Source organism: Thamnophis sirtalis, unplaced genomic scaffold (assembly GCF_051295495.1).
Source record: "Thamnophis sirtalis isolate CommonGarterSnake01/CBP01778 unplaced genomic scaffold, rThaSir2_p1.2 scaffold_3, whole genome shotgun sequence".
NCBI classification, from domain to species: domain Eukaryota; kingdom Metazoa; phylum Chordata; class Lepidosauria; order Squamata; family Natricidae; genus Thamnophis; species Thamnophis sirtalis.
The window spans coordinates 64,531,267-64,547,059 of NW_028261383.1; the positions used below are offsets into that span (position 1 = coordinate 64,531,267).

Consider the following 15,793-nt stretch of genomic DNA (forward strand, 5'->3'; position numbering starts at 1 on the left):
TGGCAAGGAGTCTCTGAGAATCCTGAACAAATCTTCACACTAATTAAACAAACAAATTGTCTGCTGCAAACTCCACTCCCCTTTTGCTCCTCTTTATTCCCTATAGGAGGGGTCATTCACCATCCACCTGTGCCTTCACTCCTGAGACGGCCCTTGTTCCTTAACTGTTCCCATCTCCTGGCAGGTCTGCGCACGCGCACATTGGGAACAGGCTTCAGGTGTTCTTCTGCCCCACTGATCTCACACTCCAAAGATAGCTGATAATTGTCAGAGTGCCCTGGCTCCATCTCTGCCTCTGATGCAGAGCACTCCTCCTGATGCAGAGCACTCCTTCCCCAGATTCCAGGACTGGCCCATGTTTTTTCCCAACCTCCTCACAGTCTGAGTCTGCCACCAGCTCCACTGGCGGCTGGCGGGCCACAACAATAACCCCCTCTCCATCACCTTTAATCACACATAAAAACACAGACAATACAGACCAGAGTTTTTCAACCATGGCAACGTTAAGATGTGTGAACTTCACCTCCCAGAATGCCCCAACCACCCTAAAGAAGTCCACACATCTTAAACACTGACATAGGCAGATTGTCTTAAAAAATAAATAAATTATAACATCTTTGTTTTATGAGGGTGCCCAGGAAGTTGATATAATCTTAAACTAGAAAGAAGAGGCCTTCTGGTCCTTCCGATGCACCCTAAAAAGTTGGCTTTTCCAGCAAGCCAGCCTGGCATGAACAGAATAAAATAAATGATTAATTTAATTGTTAATTTTAATCTAATTTTTAAAATTTTATTGTTAATATTAATTGGGTTTGTTTTTGGATACTTGATTTAATTTCCTTTTTAACTTTTGTAATATGTGTTTTTTTAATGTTGTACACTGCCCTAAGTCCTGTGGGAGAAGGGCGGCATATAAATCGAATAAACAAACAAACAAACAAAAAAAGATCCCACAGATAAGCAAACCAACAACCCAAGGTATCAAGGCATAGTGTTTTTAAATAATAGCAATAGCAATAGCAGTTAGACTTATATACCGCTTCATAGGGCTTTCAGCCCTCTCTAAGCGGTTTACAGAGTCAGCATATCGCCCCCACAGTCTGGGTCCTCATTTCACCCACCTTGGAAGGATGGAAGGCTGAGTCAACCTTGAGTCGGTGAGATTAGAACCGCTGAACTGCAGATAACAGTCAGCTGAAGTGGCCTGCAGTACTGCACCCTAACCACTGCACCACCTTGGCTCTATAATCATTTCTAATTGCCTAGCCATCCTTCTCCACACCTATAGATATTTATCCTGAGGCTTTGAAAAGTATGGAAATCTAAAGCTACCAGGGCTGATCTGTAAAAAGCAAGCTAGCCACTGCTACATAGATGAAAGCAAATAAATAATGAAAAAACAAACTATTCTTAAAAGGATTTAAACTTGGGATCAGGGTGCCTAGTCTGAGCAATACTTTCTTGGGTTTCATTCCAAGTCAGGAGTAGAATGAAGCTACAAGATAAAGAGTGTGAAATGCCTTTTCATGAGTTAATTTATGGCACCTACAATATGCTTGGGATGGGCAACAGGTATTCTTAGCTTAAAAAAAATATGTTCTTTTTAGATCTCCTATATAGATTTTGCTATTTGGGTTTTTCCTTGGTTTTACACTATTTGGATTTTAACTGCATTTTATATTTTTATATGATAAACTACTCCAAAACTATAAAAACTACATTCAGCAGCACAGAAATATTGTTTGCAGGAGAAAAAGCTGGATGTTGGGGAATCGTAGGGCAGCAATTGCTGTAGCTAACGACCACTAGTGTAATATCACACAGCAGGGGTGTCAAACTTGTGTCATTACATTGCCATTCCTCCCCCTTTGCTAAAACAGGGGTGGGTGTGGCTAGTGCTTGATGCATCTGGTCCACAGGCCATGAGTTTGACACTCCTGTCATACAGGATTCATCTGTGGATTTATACGTATATAAATAAATGTTATCATAAGCATTTCAATGCAAATCAAAAAAGGTATTTTTTCCTCTCAAGGATTCTTAAGGCATTAGAAATAACAGCACACAACAACAGCCCTAACCCTAACCCTAATCCTATCAGCACATTATTCTAAATTCCTAAGGGTCTTCAGTAGCATAGCCCAGGCTCACTTTACTAAAATTCTACATAAATATTCACACTGTTCTTCAAATTCAAATTCAATTCAAACCTTTGTTGTCAGAATACAACATGTGTACAATGAGATTGGCTGAGCCTCCCTTCGTGCACCTCCCCCAACACACTATAACTCACAGTGAAAGACAAAAAAATTCCCAGCCCAGTGATTCCTACTAACGAACACCCAGTCCTACGGCACCATGTGAACTTCAAGGGAAAAGCCTACTTAATTGGATTCTGTGCCATTTTTTACAATATCACAACTGAAAATGGGTCCTTACCTCATTGAAGTGAGCATCCTGGGTAGCAGTCAGCCCAAAACCATGTTGTCTGCTCTCAAAGGCCATCAAGTGGGAAAGCAGGCGGTAGGTAATATGAATATCATTGCCAAAGTAGGACTCCATCTGTTCTGTCACTGCCCGTAGTTGATGGGCCAACTTTTTTGCTTCTATGGTGTTCAGTTCCGTTTCATTCTTCTCCAGGCTTTCCAGCTATCAGAACAGAAAATAAGAAGAGGGTATTATCTCTTTGCCTCTCCAAAGTGAATTTTTGTCTCCATCTCTTCGGTTAAACATGGGTACATTATACAGAGATAAAGGAAACTTCTCAAGTTACTGATGGAAATCTGAAATCTGGATTCTGGCCTCCGATATATACATCGTTGGCAGAAAGTACCACGGGAACTGCACTTATTATCAGTTGGTTTCTGAGACGCTGGCCATCACTTTTCAAGCCTTCTATCATTCAGGGCCTGAATATCTTTGAGACCTCATCATCTGAGCTGAACTTCCTTGTCCAGTAAGTTATGGGACAGATAGTTTGATCATGATCCCACTGTCAAGGAGTACAATCAACAAACCTTTTTGGTAATAGCCATCTCTGTTGGAACCATCCAACAGATAGATAGATGGGCCATGCCTTCCTGCTACCTTTTTGGAAGACCATATAAAAATTCTTCAGAATGGAATTTAGGAGAAGTTCCAGTATCCTCATGGTCATATGAGCAAAATTCAGATACTTGGCCACAGACTCATATTTATGATGGTTGGAGTATCCCGGAGTGATGTGATCACCTTTTGCGACCTTCTGAAAAGCAAAGCTAACGGGGAAGCCAGGTCCACTTAACAACTGGGTTACTCACTTAGCAACTGCAGGGATTCACTTCACAACTGTGGCAAGAAAGGTCATAAAATGGGGCAAAACTCACTTAGCAAATGTTTCACATAGCAACAGAAAATTTGGGTTCAATTGTGATCGTAAGTTGAGGACTACCTTCATTGCTATTAAATACATTTATTTTTGTTACTCTGGTCCTTCCTCTTACTAATACAGTAAGCATCAATAAGCTAACAAATGATACATATGGAGTTAATATAAATATTAGACTTTCAAAGGGTATCCACAGATAATCATTTCATTGTGGGAGCTAAATTCCCCCTTATTACTCAAACACTCTCATCCAACATAAATATCTGGCTAATTATACAAAAGAAATAGAAGAGGCTCTCTGCAAGGAGACAGTTTTCCGCTTTCCTAATTTCAGATTAACTGCCTTTTGGGACTCAATTGAGTGGTGAATTTGTTTTCCCAAGAAGACAGAGTTTATAGCCTCATTCATTTTAATCTCAAAGACAAGCTTTGTACTTTGAATGCTCTCTTTATACTAACAACCACGGCTTGGACTGCTAATAGAACTGATTTGCCCACTTTCCCCAACCTTGGTTTTACAGAAAGAATTTTCACGTTTCCTACCTAAATTCGGGTGGTTTTGTATTGAATTTTCAGTAGACCATCTCATACAAATAGCACAATTCGGGGAAAGCATGGTGTGAAGGAAAACAGGTGAATGGAGAGAAGGAAGGAGAGAGGAGAAGAGAGGGAGGGAGAAAGAGAGAGATGTACCAATGTTGAGAGCTCCTTGAAAGCAGGTGAAGTGCAATTGAACAGATCCGGTTCCAGCCAGCCTCTCTCCTGGTCACAATATCGAACCGCTGCACCTGAGTCAAGACAAAAGGCCAACTTAAAAGTGAAAACGTACAAGGGCTAATTGGAAAGGCTCTTTTCTTGTGGTTATTGCCCAGGAAAAGATAATCAGGGCTCAGACAACAGCACTAGACCAACAGGGTGGTTTTACAATGGCATTTTGGCAATTTCACTAATCCTAAAGACCAACTGATGAAGGGAACAGATCAAGAGGAGGATTACACACTTCAGCAGCAGCTGTGGGTTGCTTACTACGATGGCAGCTTTGATTTCATTTCTACTAATTTAGGTTTTATGAGATTCCCCCAAATGCTGGGTTTAATTATTACCATGCCTGGGAGAATTACTGAGAAATGAACTTATTCATCATGTTACCAATACTGTGTCTAAGATATGATATGGCACAATACCTTCTAAGTATTTGGTGTCAAAAAAAATAATAACAAATATCATGTGATATGTGAACCTGCTATTTCCAAAAATCTCTTTGAAAACTGCTGGAAGCTTTACTGAATACACGTATCTTACTTGCTCTTTTTAAAATCAGTCTGAATGCTACCTTTCTTTTTCCAATTTGTATACGCTTGAGAATGAACTGTATCTTACTGAAATTGGAATTGCCAAAAGAAAACCTGCATGTTCCCTACATTTAGATCAAGGTCAAGTGTTAACTGAAATACAAAAACACATATTCCATGGCAAAAATCTTTGACTGGAATGTTTTGTTAAAATAGCGTTAGCCATATTTCATTGCTGATGTAGCTCAGTGTAAATATGGTGAACACTCTCTTGATTGAAACTTTGTCTAAGAATGAGTAAATTCAAAAGGAACTGTGCAAGAGGGTCAGTGGTGGGTTCCGGATCCCGGTGCAACCGGTAAGGTGCAACGGGGCTGGGTGTCCACCACATGCACACAAATGCATGCAGCACACATGCATACTTACTGCCTGAAATGCTCTGCGACGCCTCTGCGACGCTCCCGCTGTGGAGCGTCACGCAGGCGCTGTACACTCTGTGAGCAGAAGCCCTGAACAGCTCAAATACCAGTAAGGAACACAGGTGGGCAGGTGGGCCCTCCAGAGCACCAGAACAGAATGGTACCCAGTGCTCCAGGCAGGCACTGGTACGCCCATACTGGGGCGTACCAGTTGTAACCCACCACTGAAGAGAGTGCTAGAAATCTGTCTCTAGATGTGCATAGCTATGGGATTTTTTTAAAAAAGAGGGAAGTGTTTTCGTGCATTCTAGACAAATTCACAACTTCTCTTCCTATGAGTGCCTGTATCCCCCTACCTTACTATTGCTGTCATAGCATGTTGCATCAGGTGGCAAGATCTGAAGAGGGTTATATTCACTTTAACATGGATAGAGTGCCTGCTGCAACTACCAACATCACTAGAGTTCCTGAGAAAATGACTCCAGATTCTAGACTTTGCCACCTAATGTAGCAAGTCCAATGATTGCACAGATAAGACAGGTGCACATGACATGTTAGCATCCATACTGTGAGTGCAGCCTCACATTTCCATCCATAAGTATAAATGACGCAATAGAACTGGACAATTTGAAGCATAAGATGTTAAGCACAGAAAGGTTTAGCATGACTTGTTTTTCCCCAGTCACTCTTGCCAAATCATGATCCCTGGAAGTTGCTTTTTACCCCACAACAACATTACAACAATGAATGGTATTTATGAAGGATTTAGCCAAACCAGTGCCTGCATTCTTCTTTTTCTTTTTTGAAAGGGCTTGACCATTCTACGGATTCAGTATTTATGAGTCTAAAACAAAGAAAAGTGACAGTCCCAAATATTAAGACATAGGACGCAAGGGTGCAAGTGTCCATATCTGTGACATAGGCCATGCAGCTTTCAAGAATATTTAAACACCACCAGGATCACAAAAATAGAAGATGGCACAGGTGCCTAATGGGAGCACTGTGGCATTCTTAACGCTAAAATCAGTATCAGAAACAGCAACATTTTGTGCATGAGCTGCACCATCTGCTGTCCCATCAGGGGTGCTAGAAGTGTGTTTGGCAATGATCTGGATGGGAAAGATATTTATACAAGGACAGTTGAATTCTTGTTAATTCCAAACACGGCAGGTCACTTTGCTGCTTTACAAGTTGAAATATGTATGTTCTGCTAGGGTCAAGCATGATGGCTCCAATCATATACTTAAAATGATGAATTTCTGCTCTCATATTTAAACTCTGTTCAATAGACTATTTAGCAGACTAATCACAAACCAAATCAGGAACATTGATTTATTGCTACTATTCAGGGGTCCACAAAATTTGTATGTGGTAGCAAGCTAATTTTGCATGGTCAGGATCTTAAGTTACATCTTGTTAAGATGATGTAAGGTTTCCTGCCTAGGCAGGGGGTTGGACTAGAAGACCTCCAAGGTCCCTTCCAACTCTGTTATTCTATTTCTATAGATAAACTCGGAAAGCTCTCTTTTTAAAGAAATAGGATAGGGGTGTTTTGTTGAGGGCTATATCAGGGCTGTGATTGGCCTCAGGGGTCTGGGTGGGCAGGGCCAGCTTGACGCCACTCACTGAGCATGGCCAACTGGGTGGGTGTAGTCAGCTTGATGCCACTCCCCGAACTGCTGGCTGCTTTGCATTGGGTAGACCAGGCTGAAACCACGTTGGCCTGATGTTTCTTCTTTGCATTGGGAAGACCGGTCCAAAGTGACATAGGTAGATCGGGCTGAAGTGACACAGGTAGACAGGGGCGAAGCAACATGGGCCGGCCCCTTACATTTTCCAGGATAGCCCCATGGGCTGCATTTGACCACATCATGGGCTGGATTCAGCCCACGGGCCTTGAGTTTGACGCCCCTGAATTGGAAATATGTTTTCCCTCTATGAGTGGCATTTTTTTAAAACATGCAGAACTGAATGAAATAAGCCAATACTATAAGAACCAGAGTTCTAAATTGATGTGGAAATCTAAAATGCTGATCATCCTCAGCTACCATGCTATTGGAAGAAAGTACTGGATTCCACGTACTTGAGGAGTCCATGGGATATTATGTTTACATAATATCAGGATACAGAAACTCATTATACTTAATTTAATTGCGCCTAGGATGCAATTATTTTCAGCAGCAGACCACTGTAGAAAGATATTTGCCACGTTTTAATGAGATGCAAAGCCACCTTCATAGAACTGATAAGACTAATTCTGGGATTTTACAGAATCAAAACTTGCACTGCACAATTTGGTCACAAAACAACCCCCAACAATTTTTAAAGAAACTTTAAAGGGTCAAGAAGAAAAAGGTTTTCAGCAGAAAGGCATCATCCATCAATAAGCCAGCCTGACTATCTGAAGAAAATATCCCTGTGGTTAAAAATATGAAGGAGATAATGGTGTTCAAAACTGAATTTACAAGCAAGCAGAGCCGCGGAGGTTAGAATGCAGCACTTCTGCTGACTGCCGGCTGCCAACAGGTCAGCAGTTCAAATCTCACCAGGCTCAAGGTTGACTCAGCCTTCCATCCTTCCGACGTGGGTAAAATGAAGACCCAGATTGTTGGGGGCGATATGCTGACTCTATAAAACCTTTTAGAGAGGGCTGTAAATCACCATGAAGTGGTATATAAGTCTAAGTGCTATTGCTATCAGACAAACTTCTATTTGTTCTTGCAGGGAAAAAAAATGTCAGTGTGCAGGCTTGTTTCACCTTTTCTTTCTTTCTTCTTCACTAAAAAGTGGCACCTATGGCAGTTTCATTTGTGGTTTTCAAAGGTAAACCCTACAGCAGGGATTGGCAGCATGTATAATATTTTGATATAACTCCTTTGATGAAGGAAAACAGCAATTTCTATATTTTTCCTAATCAGTTGAACTCAAGACAGCCAATACTATAGGAAGCTGTTCACTTCTTCATGAAAGCCTTACGTAGTTTCTTCATCAAGTTTTCAATAACATTTGAGCACCAAATGCCACTCTTCTCTTAACCAGAGCCCATAAGCAAGCAGGAGAACCAAACGCATCCGCCACCAAAATATGACATCCATCGGTTAGAACGCCAGACTTCCCCACCCAATTATCATTTCTCTAAATCCATAAAAAGCATCAAGGCACTACAAATAAGCGTGAGCAGGTTGCAGATGACTACAAGGGATTTTCTGCAGATTAGTGTTATGTGACAAGGTAAAGAAGCTGAAGGTCAGGCAGGATTACAAAGAAACCAGAGCCAGGCAAGGCAATCAAAACAGAGCCAGCAGCCCGTGGAGCATCTGAGGGAAATGTGGATCTGATGGTGCTTTAGGCAGGAGCAGGGAATGGAAAAGCCACACAGAGCAGTGCTGACAAAGCAGGAGGGGAAAAGGCCTTACCTGAACCTCGCAAACCTGCACAAAAGAAAAACGTGGAGAAAAGGGACAATATTAAACGCTTTTAAGCAATATAATTGATGGAGAATGACCTTCCCTGGAATGGGTTTCTGTACTATAGGAAATGCCGACTTCTGTGTAACGTTTAGTGATGTGAACCAACATGGGATTCCAGCTCCCAAATATTTCTTGATTCAAGCAAGCAGTAGGTTAAATGAGATGATTATGCTGTCTATTCTGTGGGGAAAATTCTGAAGAATGTGTGTTTTGGGAGCAGGGGGTAAAATATCATGTCCTTGCGCCCAACAGACCAAGCTATCCTAAGGAAGTATCAACACATCCAGATTTGGAAATGCACATAATGTATTGTCCAATTGTCCAATTAAGTGCAGCCCAGGAGCCGTGGTGGTGTGGTGGTTAGAATGCAGTATTGCAGGTTAAGTCAGTTCAATGCCAGGAGTTTGATCCTGACTGCCTTAAGCTTGACTTAGCCTTCCATCCTTCTGAGTTCAATAAAATGAGGACCCAGATTGTTTGGGGCAATATGTGTGGACTCTGTAAACCTGTTAGAGAGTACTATAAAGCACTATGAAGCAGTATATAAGTCTAAGTGCTATTGCTATTCCCCCACATCACGGCTAAGAACAAAAAGGAAGTGGCTCAGGAAGTGAAAAAATGTGAAAATTTGACCCATGTAGAGGTCAAGATGGCATCATGTTGCCAATAATAACAGCATGAATATAAAAAAGCTTAGGGGCCTCCCACTAATAAATCCTTTTACACCAATCTTCCTTGTGAATGGCAACCATGACTGGTGCAGTGGCATCTTACTTCTGGCTTCTCAGAGCAGTAAGCTTAGAGAAGAAGGTAGTTATGGTAGAATTACCTCTGCTACTGAGAGCTTATTAAGCTATTAGTTAAATTTAATCCCTGTGAGGTTTAGGATGAGTTCATAATCAACAATATGGTACCATTGACTATAGCAATCAATCAAATAAATAAAGGAGAAGTCAGCATTCTAGATGGACTAACTCTAAGCTATTTCTGCCTCACTAACACAGTTCTTGGTTTCCTGCTGTTCATTGCCAGGAAAACACCTTGGGTTTTACTTCACAAACTCCAAGGCCTTCAAACCTATATTAATAATATTAATTGCTGACAATCGGGCCAGTGCTGAAAGAAGAAGCTGTATGAAGAGAAGAAAGACATGGGGTGCCTTAGTGAAAAAGGAATGTGTATTGTAGTTCCTTGACAAAGCTGAAATCCAATGGGATTCAGGTCTTCCGTCCATAAACTTTGTTACAAAGGAAAGCACTTACCTAGTGAACCTTTTGGGCAAGGCAGTATAGCTGGCAGGCCAAACTTGGTTTGAGGCCACCATACTCCAGCTTTCAGAGACTTAGGACAAGCATCATAGAGTACTGTGGAATGAAACAGAGAAAGCAAATAAGTTGGGATCCATAGAATAGCATTCGATGAAAGGTCTCCCACAAGGCAGGGACACAGAGAAACCTCTTCAAAATCAATTTCTGTTATACCTAAAAATGTATGGAGACCTTATGATTAAATCCAAAATTTATTTGGGGAAGTTTTAGAATACATTGAGTAATGATTAGGATCAGAGGTGGGTTGTTGCAGGTTCGGCCCAGATCGGGCAAACCGGTAGTAGCGGAAGCTGGAGGCTCCGCCCACCCACCTGGACGCTTCTGCGCATGCAGAAGTGAGGGCGCCCAAACTGGTAGTAAAAAAAATTGGCAACCCACCTCTGATTAGGATGCAAAAAAAGGTGATGTGTTCTACTTTGGAACAATGTATAGAAACATAAATGTTGTATGTGTATATTTCTTGCAGCTAAAACATGTATAGTAAGTGAACTAAAGGATGAAAAGAATCTTTAATACAAATGAATTTTTCAAAAATAAGACTGTTGGGGAAATGGTTAAAAACAATTAATTTAAAAGAGAGGCATATATTACAAAAACACTGACATTTTCTGTAATTTGGCCTCAGGCAATGAATATACTGATTTGGTACAGTGTTCTGTGTTATCTTTATTGAAAATACATACATGCTGTCTCTGTTTTTGAAAAGCAGCGTTCTATTTTAAATCATTCCCATTTTAGACATGTGGAACTTGTAGCCTCTAAATGTTGCTGAACTCCATCTCCAGCACACCTTTTCTTGACTATGCTGGCTGAGATTATCTGGAGTTATAATTGAGCTACCTGTAGAGAGTTATCAGTTTCTAGCCTTTGTCCCAGCTGGTCAGTGCACATTATTAGTCTATTTACTAGTCTAACAAAGAGAAGGACTAGACCAGTGATGGCTAATCTTTTCTATCACCGTGTGCCGACCTGCATGCTGGAAATGGCATGCAAAACCATCCCGCAAGGAATATGCAGCCTTGCTGGCTGTGCATGTGGGAGCTCGAAAGCCAGAAGAGCATCGGCATCCAAACTTCTGGTTTCTGGCATGGGCGTGCACCCAACAAACAGCTGGCCATCACACATTCAGAACGGAAACCCGGAAGTTTGAGTGCTGGTACGCACATGCACGACAGAATTCTGCTCTTCCAGGTTTCGGAAGGCCAGCTGGCCAGTGCATGTGTGTGCACAGGAACGTGGAAGAGGAACCAGTGCGGGATGGCTCTGAGTACCATTTCCGGCATGCTTGCCATAGGTTCGCCCCCATGGGACTAGAGTATGACATGTTAGCAATCTTCCCATATTTGAGGAGCTGTCCTTAGAGAGGAAGAGTCAACCTATTCTGCAAAGCTCGTGAGGGCAAGAAAAGAAGCAATGTATGTAAGCTTAGCAAAGAGAGATCCAACCTAGAATTAAGGAGAAATTTCCTTGGAGCGAGAACAAAATTAGTGGAATGGTTTGCCTCCAGAACTTGTGGCTGCTCCATCACTGGACGTTTCTAAGAGACTGGATTGTGATTTGTCTGAAATGGTATAGGGTTTCCTGCTTGAGCAGGGGGTTGGACTAGAAGACCTCCAAGGTCCCTTTCAATTCTGTTATTCTGTATTTTAAAGATTCCCAAAAATGGAGAATAGGAGGAGTCTCAAAGCCCTTCATCAACACACACACACACACACACACACACACACACTACTTGCACATCTGAGCAGGTAGGTATCTTATTACATTCATACAATGTCAGTTATAGCAGTTACGTCATATATATGTCCATCAATGTATTTTTTTAAGTTTGGTGTTTCAAATTTGAGGTCACATAGCAATTCTGGACATCTTACAGTCCTTCTTTTGGGTATATTATGTTTCTTTTTTTTACTGACAATGTGTAAATAGTCTTCACCTATATTAATTATTGGGCCTGGTTTCCAGAAAAATGAAATACTAAAGACAGTACATCAGATATTTTAAACTTAAAGGGGAATAGTTGATCTCTAAGATTCCTTCCAACCCTTCCATTCTATGTTTTAATTTTAAGCCGAATGACTAAAGCTGTTGTTGTGAAGAACCATTCTGAGATAGCTTGTGTGGCTCCACTATTTATATGTGCCAGAGACATTGGCTCATGAGAGGAAAGGAACCATGCACTGTTCCTTCTACAGACCTATACCAGTTGTTAGGTCCCAGTCCTTTTGTCCACTGATATGGATTTCTGTCCTTTAGGTCATAATGTTAGATGTTCAATTTCTTGTTCCAGAAAAAAGTATAGCAATGCAGAAGGCGGAGCTGCTGATTTGATAAACTCTCCTGTTTTGTTTGATAGGAAGAAAGACCCACTACCCTACTGCAATAGTCAGGCAGGCAGGCAGGCAGGCAGGCAGGCAGGCAGGCAGGCAGGCAGGCAGGCAGGCAGGCAGGCAGGCAGGCAGGCAGGCAGGCAGTTTGGTCGGTCAATCTGTCTGTCTGTCTGTCCGTCCGTCCATCCATCCATCCATCCATCCATCCATCCATCCATCTTCAGTGCACACTCACCCCGGCAGCCACTGGGAGTCACTTCTGCAAAAGGATTATCACAACTGTTGCATTGTCGGCCGATCACACCTGGCCGACAGTGACACTGGCCCATTTCCTGATCACAGGACCGTGAGGAAGAGCCAACGGGATAGCAGTCGCAAGGCAGGCAGGTGTCGCTCCCTTTAGGGTGGTAATGGAATTCCTATTGGAAGAAGGGAGAGGGGCGGGGAAGGTGGTTAGAGAGCTGGGTCATAGGAGGAGGAGCAGTAGGGAAGAAGGATTGACAAGACTGCAGGCAGGGGGAAAGGACCAAAACAAGGAGTCTAGTGAAACAGCAGGAGAAATGGGGAGGCCTGGTGGGATAAAAAGAGGGCCATTATTAGGAAAGTAATGATAGCCAATCCAACCAGTAAGATTAGGAAGATATAAAAAGCAGCACAGACAGATTTTTCTTATATTACAAAAAAAAAAAAGTCGGTCCCTTGGAGCTCCTACAGCTCCTTTCAACTATCTTCTGCTATGGCTCTTCCCCGTCCATTACTGTTTTGAGGCATCAGAATGAAAACCATTTCCCTAAGGGTTCATTCCCACAGGATACTCAACCACTTTAGACCTCTGTTTCTGAGTCCTGCGACATTGGACTGAGGACAAGGAGTAGTGTGCTGACATGGCAGAAAGACAGGCTGGGAGAAGAAGGAAGAAAGGAAGATGGACGAGAACCCATTGAGCAGAGCCCATATGGGTTCTGGAAAGAGAGCCAAGAAGAGACAGAAAGTAGACATCAAGATGTAGACCCCAAAGCCAGGTATGAATGGAAGGTGAATGAAGAGCCAAGAATGGAGGTGAAAGGCAATACTGCAGGTGATGGGCAGAATGTTGCATCAGAATCTATTGATGGCAGAGAGTTCCAGAACAGGCATATCTCTCCCCTCACCTTACAATGACATTGCCCGTTGGTTTTATTACAGTCCGGGTCAAATCCCTTGGCCGCATCGCAGTTGCAGGGCCCACATGTTGGATTCCCCCACCAGCCCTTGGGACACTGTTGATCCATCCTGCAGGGAAAAAAGTCAGGTGGATGGATGTTCGCATCCAGGCCACTAGTTCATTGTTGGTCTTGCAGCGTGGAAATATACCATACTATGATATGCTTGCGATGGGATGTTTGATAAATTTCAAAGTTTTGATTATTATGGGCATTATACTTTAGCAAGCTTCTAGAATGCAAGGGTGCATGGAAAAAATTATCCCTCTCTCTATTTGTCTGAAGGGAGGGAAGCAATCACAAAAAATGCTCTGTTGAGGCCAGGAGTTCTCAAACAATGTGGTTCTCTGATCATGTAACATTTGTGTGACACCCCAACCCAGAGGTGGGTTCCTACCAGTTCGCACCTATTCGGTAGAACTGGTTCATCAAATTTACCGAACCGGTTAGAAGAGGTTCCACCAGTGGACCCGGAAAGCAGGCCACACCTACAGAAGAGGTTCCAAATTTTTTTGAAACCCACCACTGGTCCTTGGATATGATTATTCTACACTATCATGCTCCTATTTATAAAACTCAGTGCCTCTGTGAAAGGTAAGGATGACTACTGTGTTTGTGGAGCAATCAGAACATTGCGTGTGTTGAAGTTGTTTTAACGCAAACCAAAGATGCCTTTTAAAAAACAAGTTTACACCATATTCTTATGCATGCCAGTGCTGTGTGTGAGGTAATTTAAGGTGGTTCTGACAAGTGTCGTCGGCATCTTCATATCCGGTCACATGGGTGGCAAGCCACTCCCATCTGGTCACATGGGCAGCAAGCCACTCCCACAAAGGAGGCCACACCCACAGAGTAGGTTCGAACAATTTTTGAAACCCACCACTGTCCCGACCACATGAAAGAAACTAGTGATGGGAAGGGACTAGGATTGGACAAGAAAGCAATGCAGGTAGTCCTCATTTAGCAACTATAGTTGGCTCCAGCACCTTGGTTGTTAAACTGCCAAGTGAAACTGCAACTGTGTTTATAGTCTCACTTCAGCTTTTGTTTGCTTTTTACAGGCCTGTGAAGGTTAAAAATGTGAGGACTGGTCACATAGTTTAATTTTTCATCACCATTGTAAAACTGTGAAAGGTCGCTAAACAAATCCCAGCTAAACAAGGATTACCTGTCTACTTTTCTAATAACTGAAACTGATATATCAGATAAACCAAGGATGGAGCTTAACAGTTTTATGAAATATTTTTTCATTAAAAACTAACAAAAGCCATTAAAATTCAAATCATATTTGAAGAGTGACCTTGCTTAGTTTTTCATAATTCCTACAACATGGATTTTTGAGATGCTCCTATGCCCATTCCATATTTATTTTGGGCTGATAACTATTTTAAAAAAATCATGATTTTACAGGAAAATTGGGAGCGACTTCTGAAAAGGATGCAGCACTGCATGTGCAAGCACAAAAATATCTGCAACTTCTATTCACATTTGATCATAACCTCTATGGGTTGCAAACTACAGTTTGAGAACCCCTGCCTTAGGCATTTTTAAGACTTTATGTTAACAGAACAAAAATATCTGCCCAATCCAGAATTAATTGGTTTCATCTCTATCTTTGTGATGTCGTAATGAAATTAATTCCTATTTGTTGCATGTTTCTCAGGACTGATAGCATCACGGTGGAACCCACAATCAACGGATGTAACTACTCTCTTTTTTTTTTTTTTTAATCTCTTGACTTTGTTTTTGAATGGTGCAGAAGCAACAGAACACTGGACAAATAATAGCACTAAGCAAGCATTCTTAGGGGAAATGCTTCAGTCTTGCTCAAAGCATTGTTTTTGTTCCCAACACAAAATGCAGACATTTGACAAAGCAGCAAATAACAGCAACCATGTACTCCTTGCTCTGTCTCTGGGTCAACAGAAATTGGGGGTATGGTCTATTCGGTGGCATGGACGGCAACTCCAAGGGGATGGCTCCCTGAACACAAAATTTCTTTTTCAGATAACTGCATATATTCAACATGAATAAAGACACATGTCATTGGCTTTCATTATTTTTCATTAGTATTCCCAACTTTCTCCCCATCCTTCCATTAGATGAAACAATCACCCAAGAAAGACAAGTATTCTCAAAACAATCCCTTAATTTTGCTTGTGACAACTAGGCAAGAAGGCGATGAAGGATGATAAAATGCAGAGACCAGTTCGCCTGTTGCCTTCCTTATAAGCCTGTCATCATGTCTTTTATTACCAATTATGCATATTGAAAATACTGGCTTAGGGGGGTATACTATCAAACGCAGGAAACATTTTTTTAAACCAAAGGTTTATAGATGTTTAAGGTCTTCTTTTTTACATGACAACTACTTTCATCTTCCTT

At 41.8% G+C, this 15,793-nt stretch overlaps 1 protein-coding gene across 1 annotated transcript in view; it reads right to left on the bottom strand.

The window, feature by feature from the left end:
- The window catches only part of CELSR3 (cadherin EGF LAG seven-pass G-type receptor 3), a 150,607-nt gene that overhangs the window by 68,209 nt on the left and 66,605 nt on the right, over positions 1–15,793 (bottom strand). Inside the window, exons 14-19 of the mRNA XM_087708215.1 lie at positions 13,358–13,478; positions 12,442–12,625; positions 9,811–9,912; positions 8,495–8,509; positions 4,061–4,155; positions 2,440–2,649 (exon numbers count right to left, since the gene is read on the bottom strand). Of these exons, the coding sequence (XP_087564341.1) occupies positions 2,440–2,649; positions 4,061–4,155; positions 8,495–8,509; positions 9,811–9,912; positions 12,442–12,625; positions 13,358–13,478 (727 nt within the window). The remainder of the gene's footprint in view (positions 1–2,439; positions 2,650–4,060; positions 4,156–8,494; positions 8,510–9,810; positions 9,913–12,441; positions 12,626–13,357; positions 13,479–15,793) is intronic.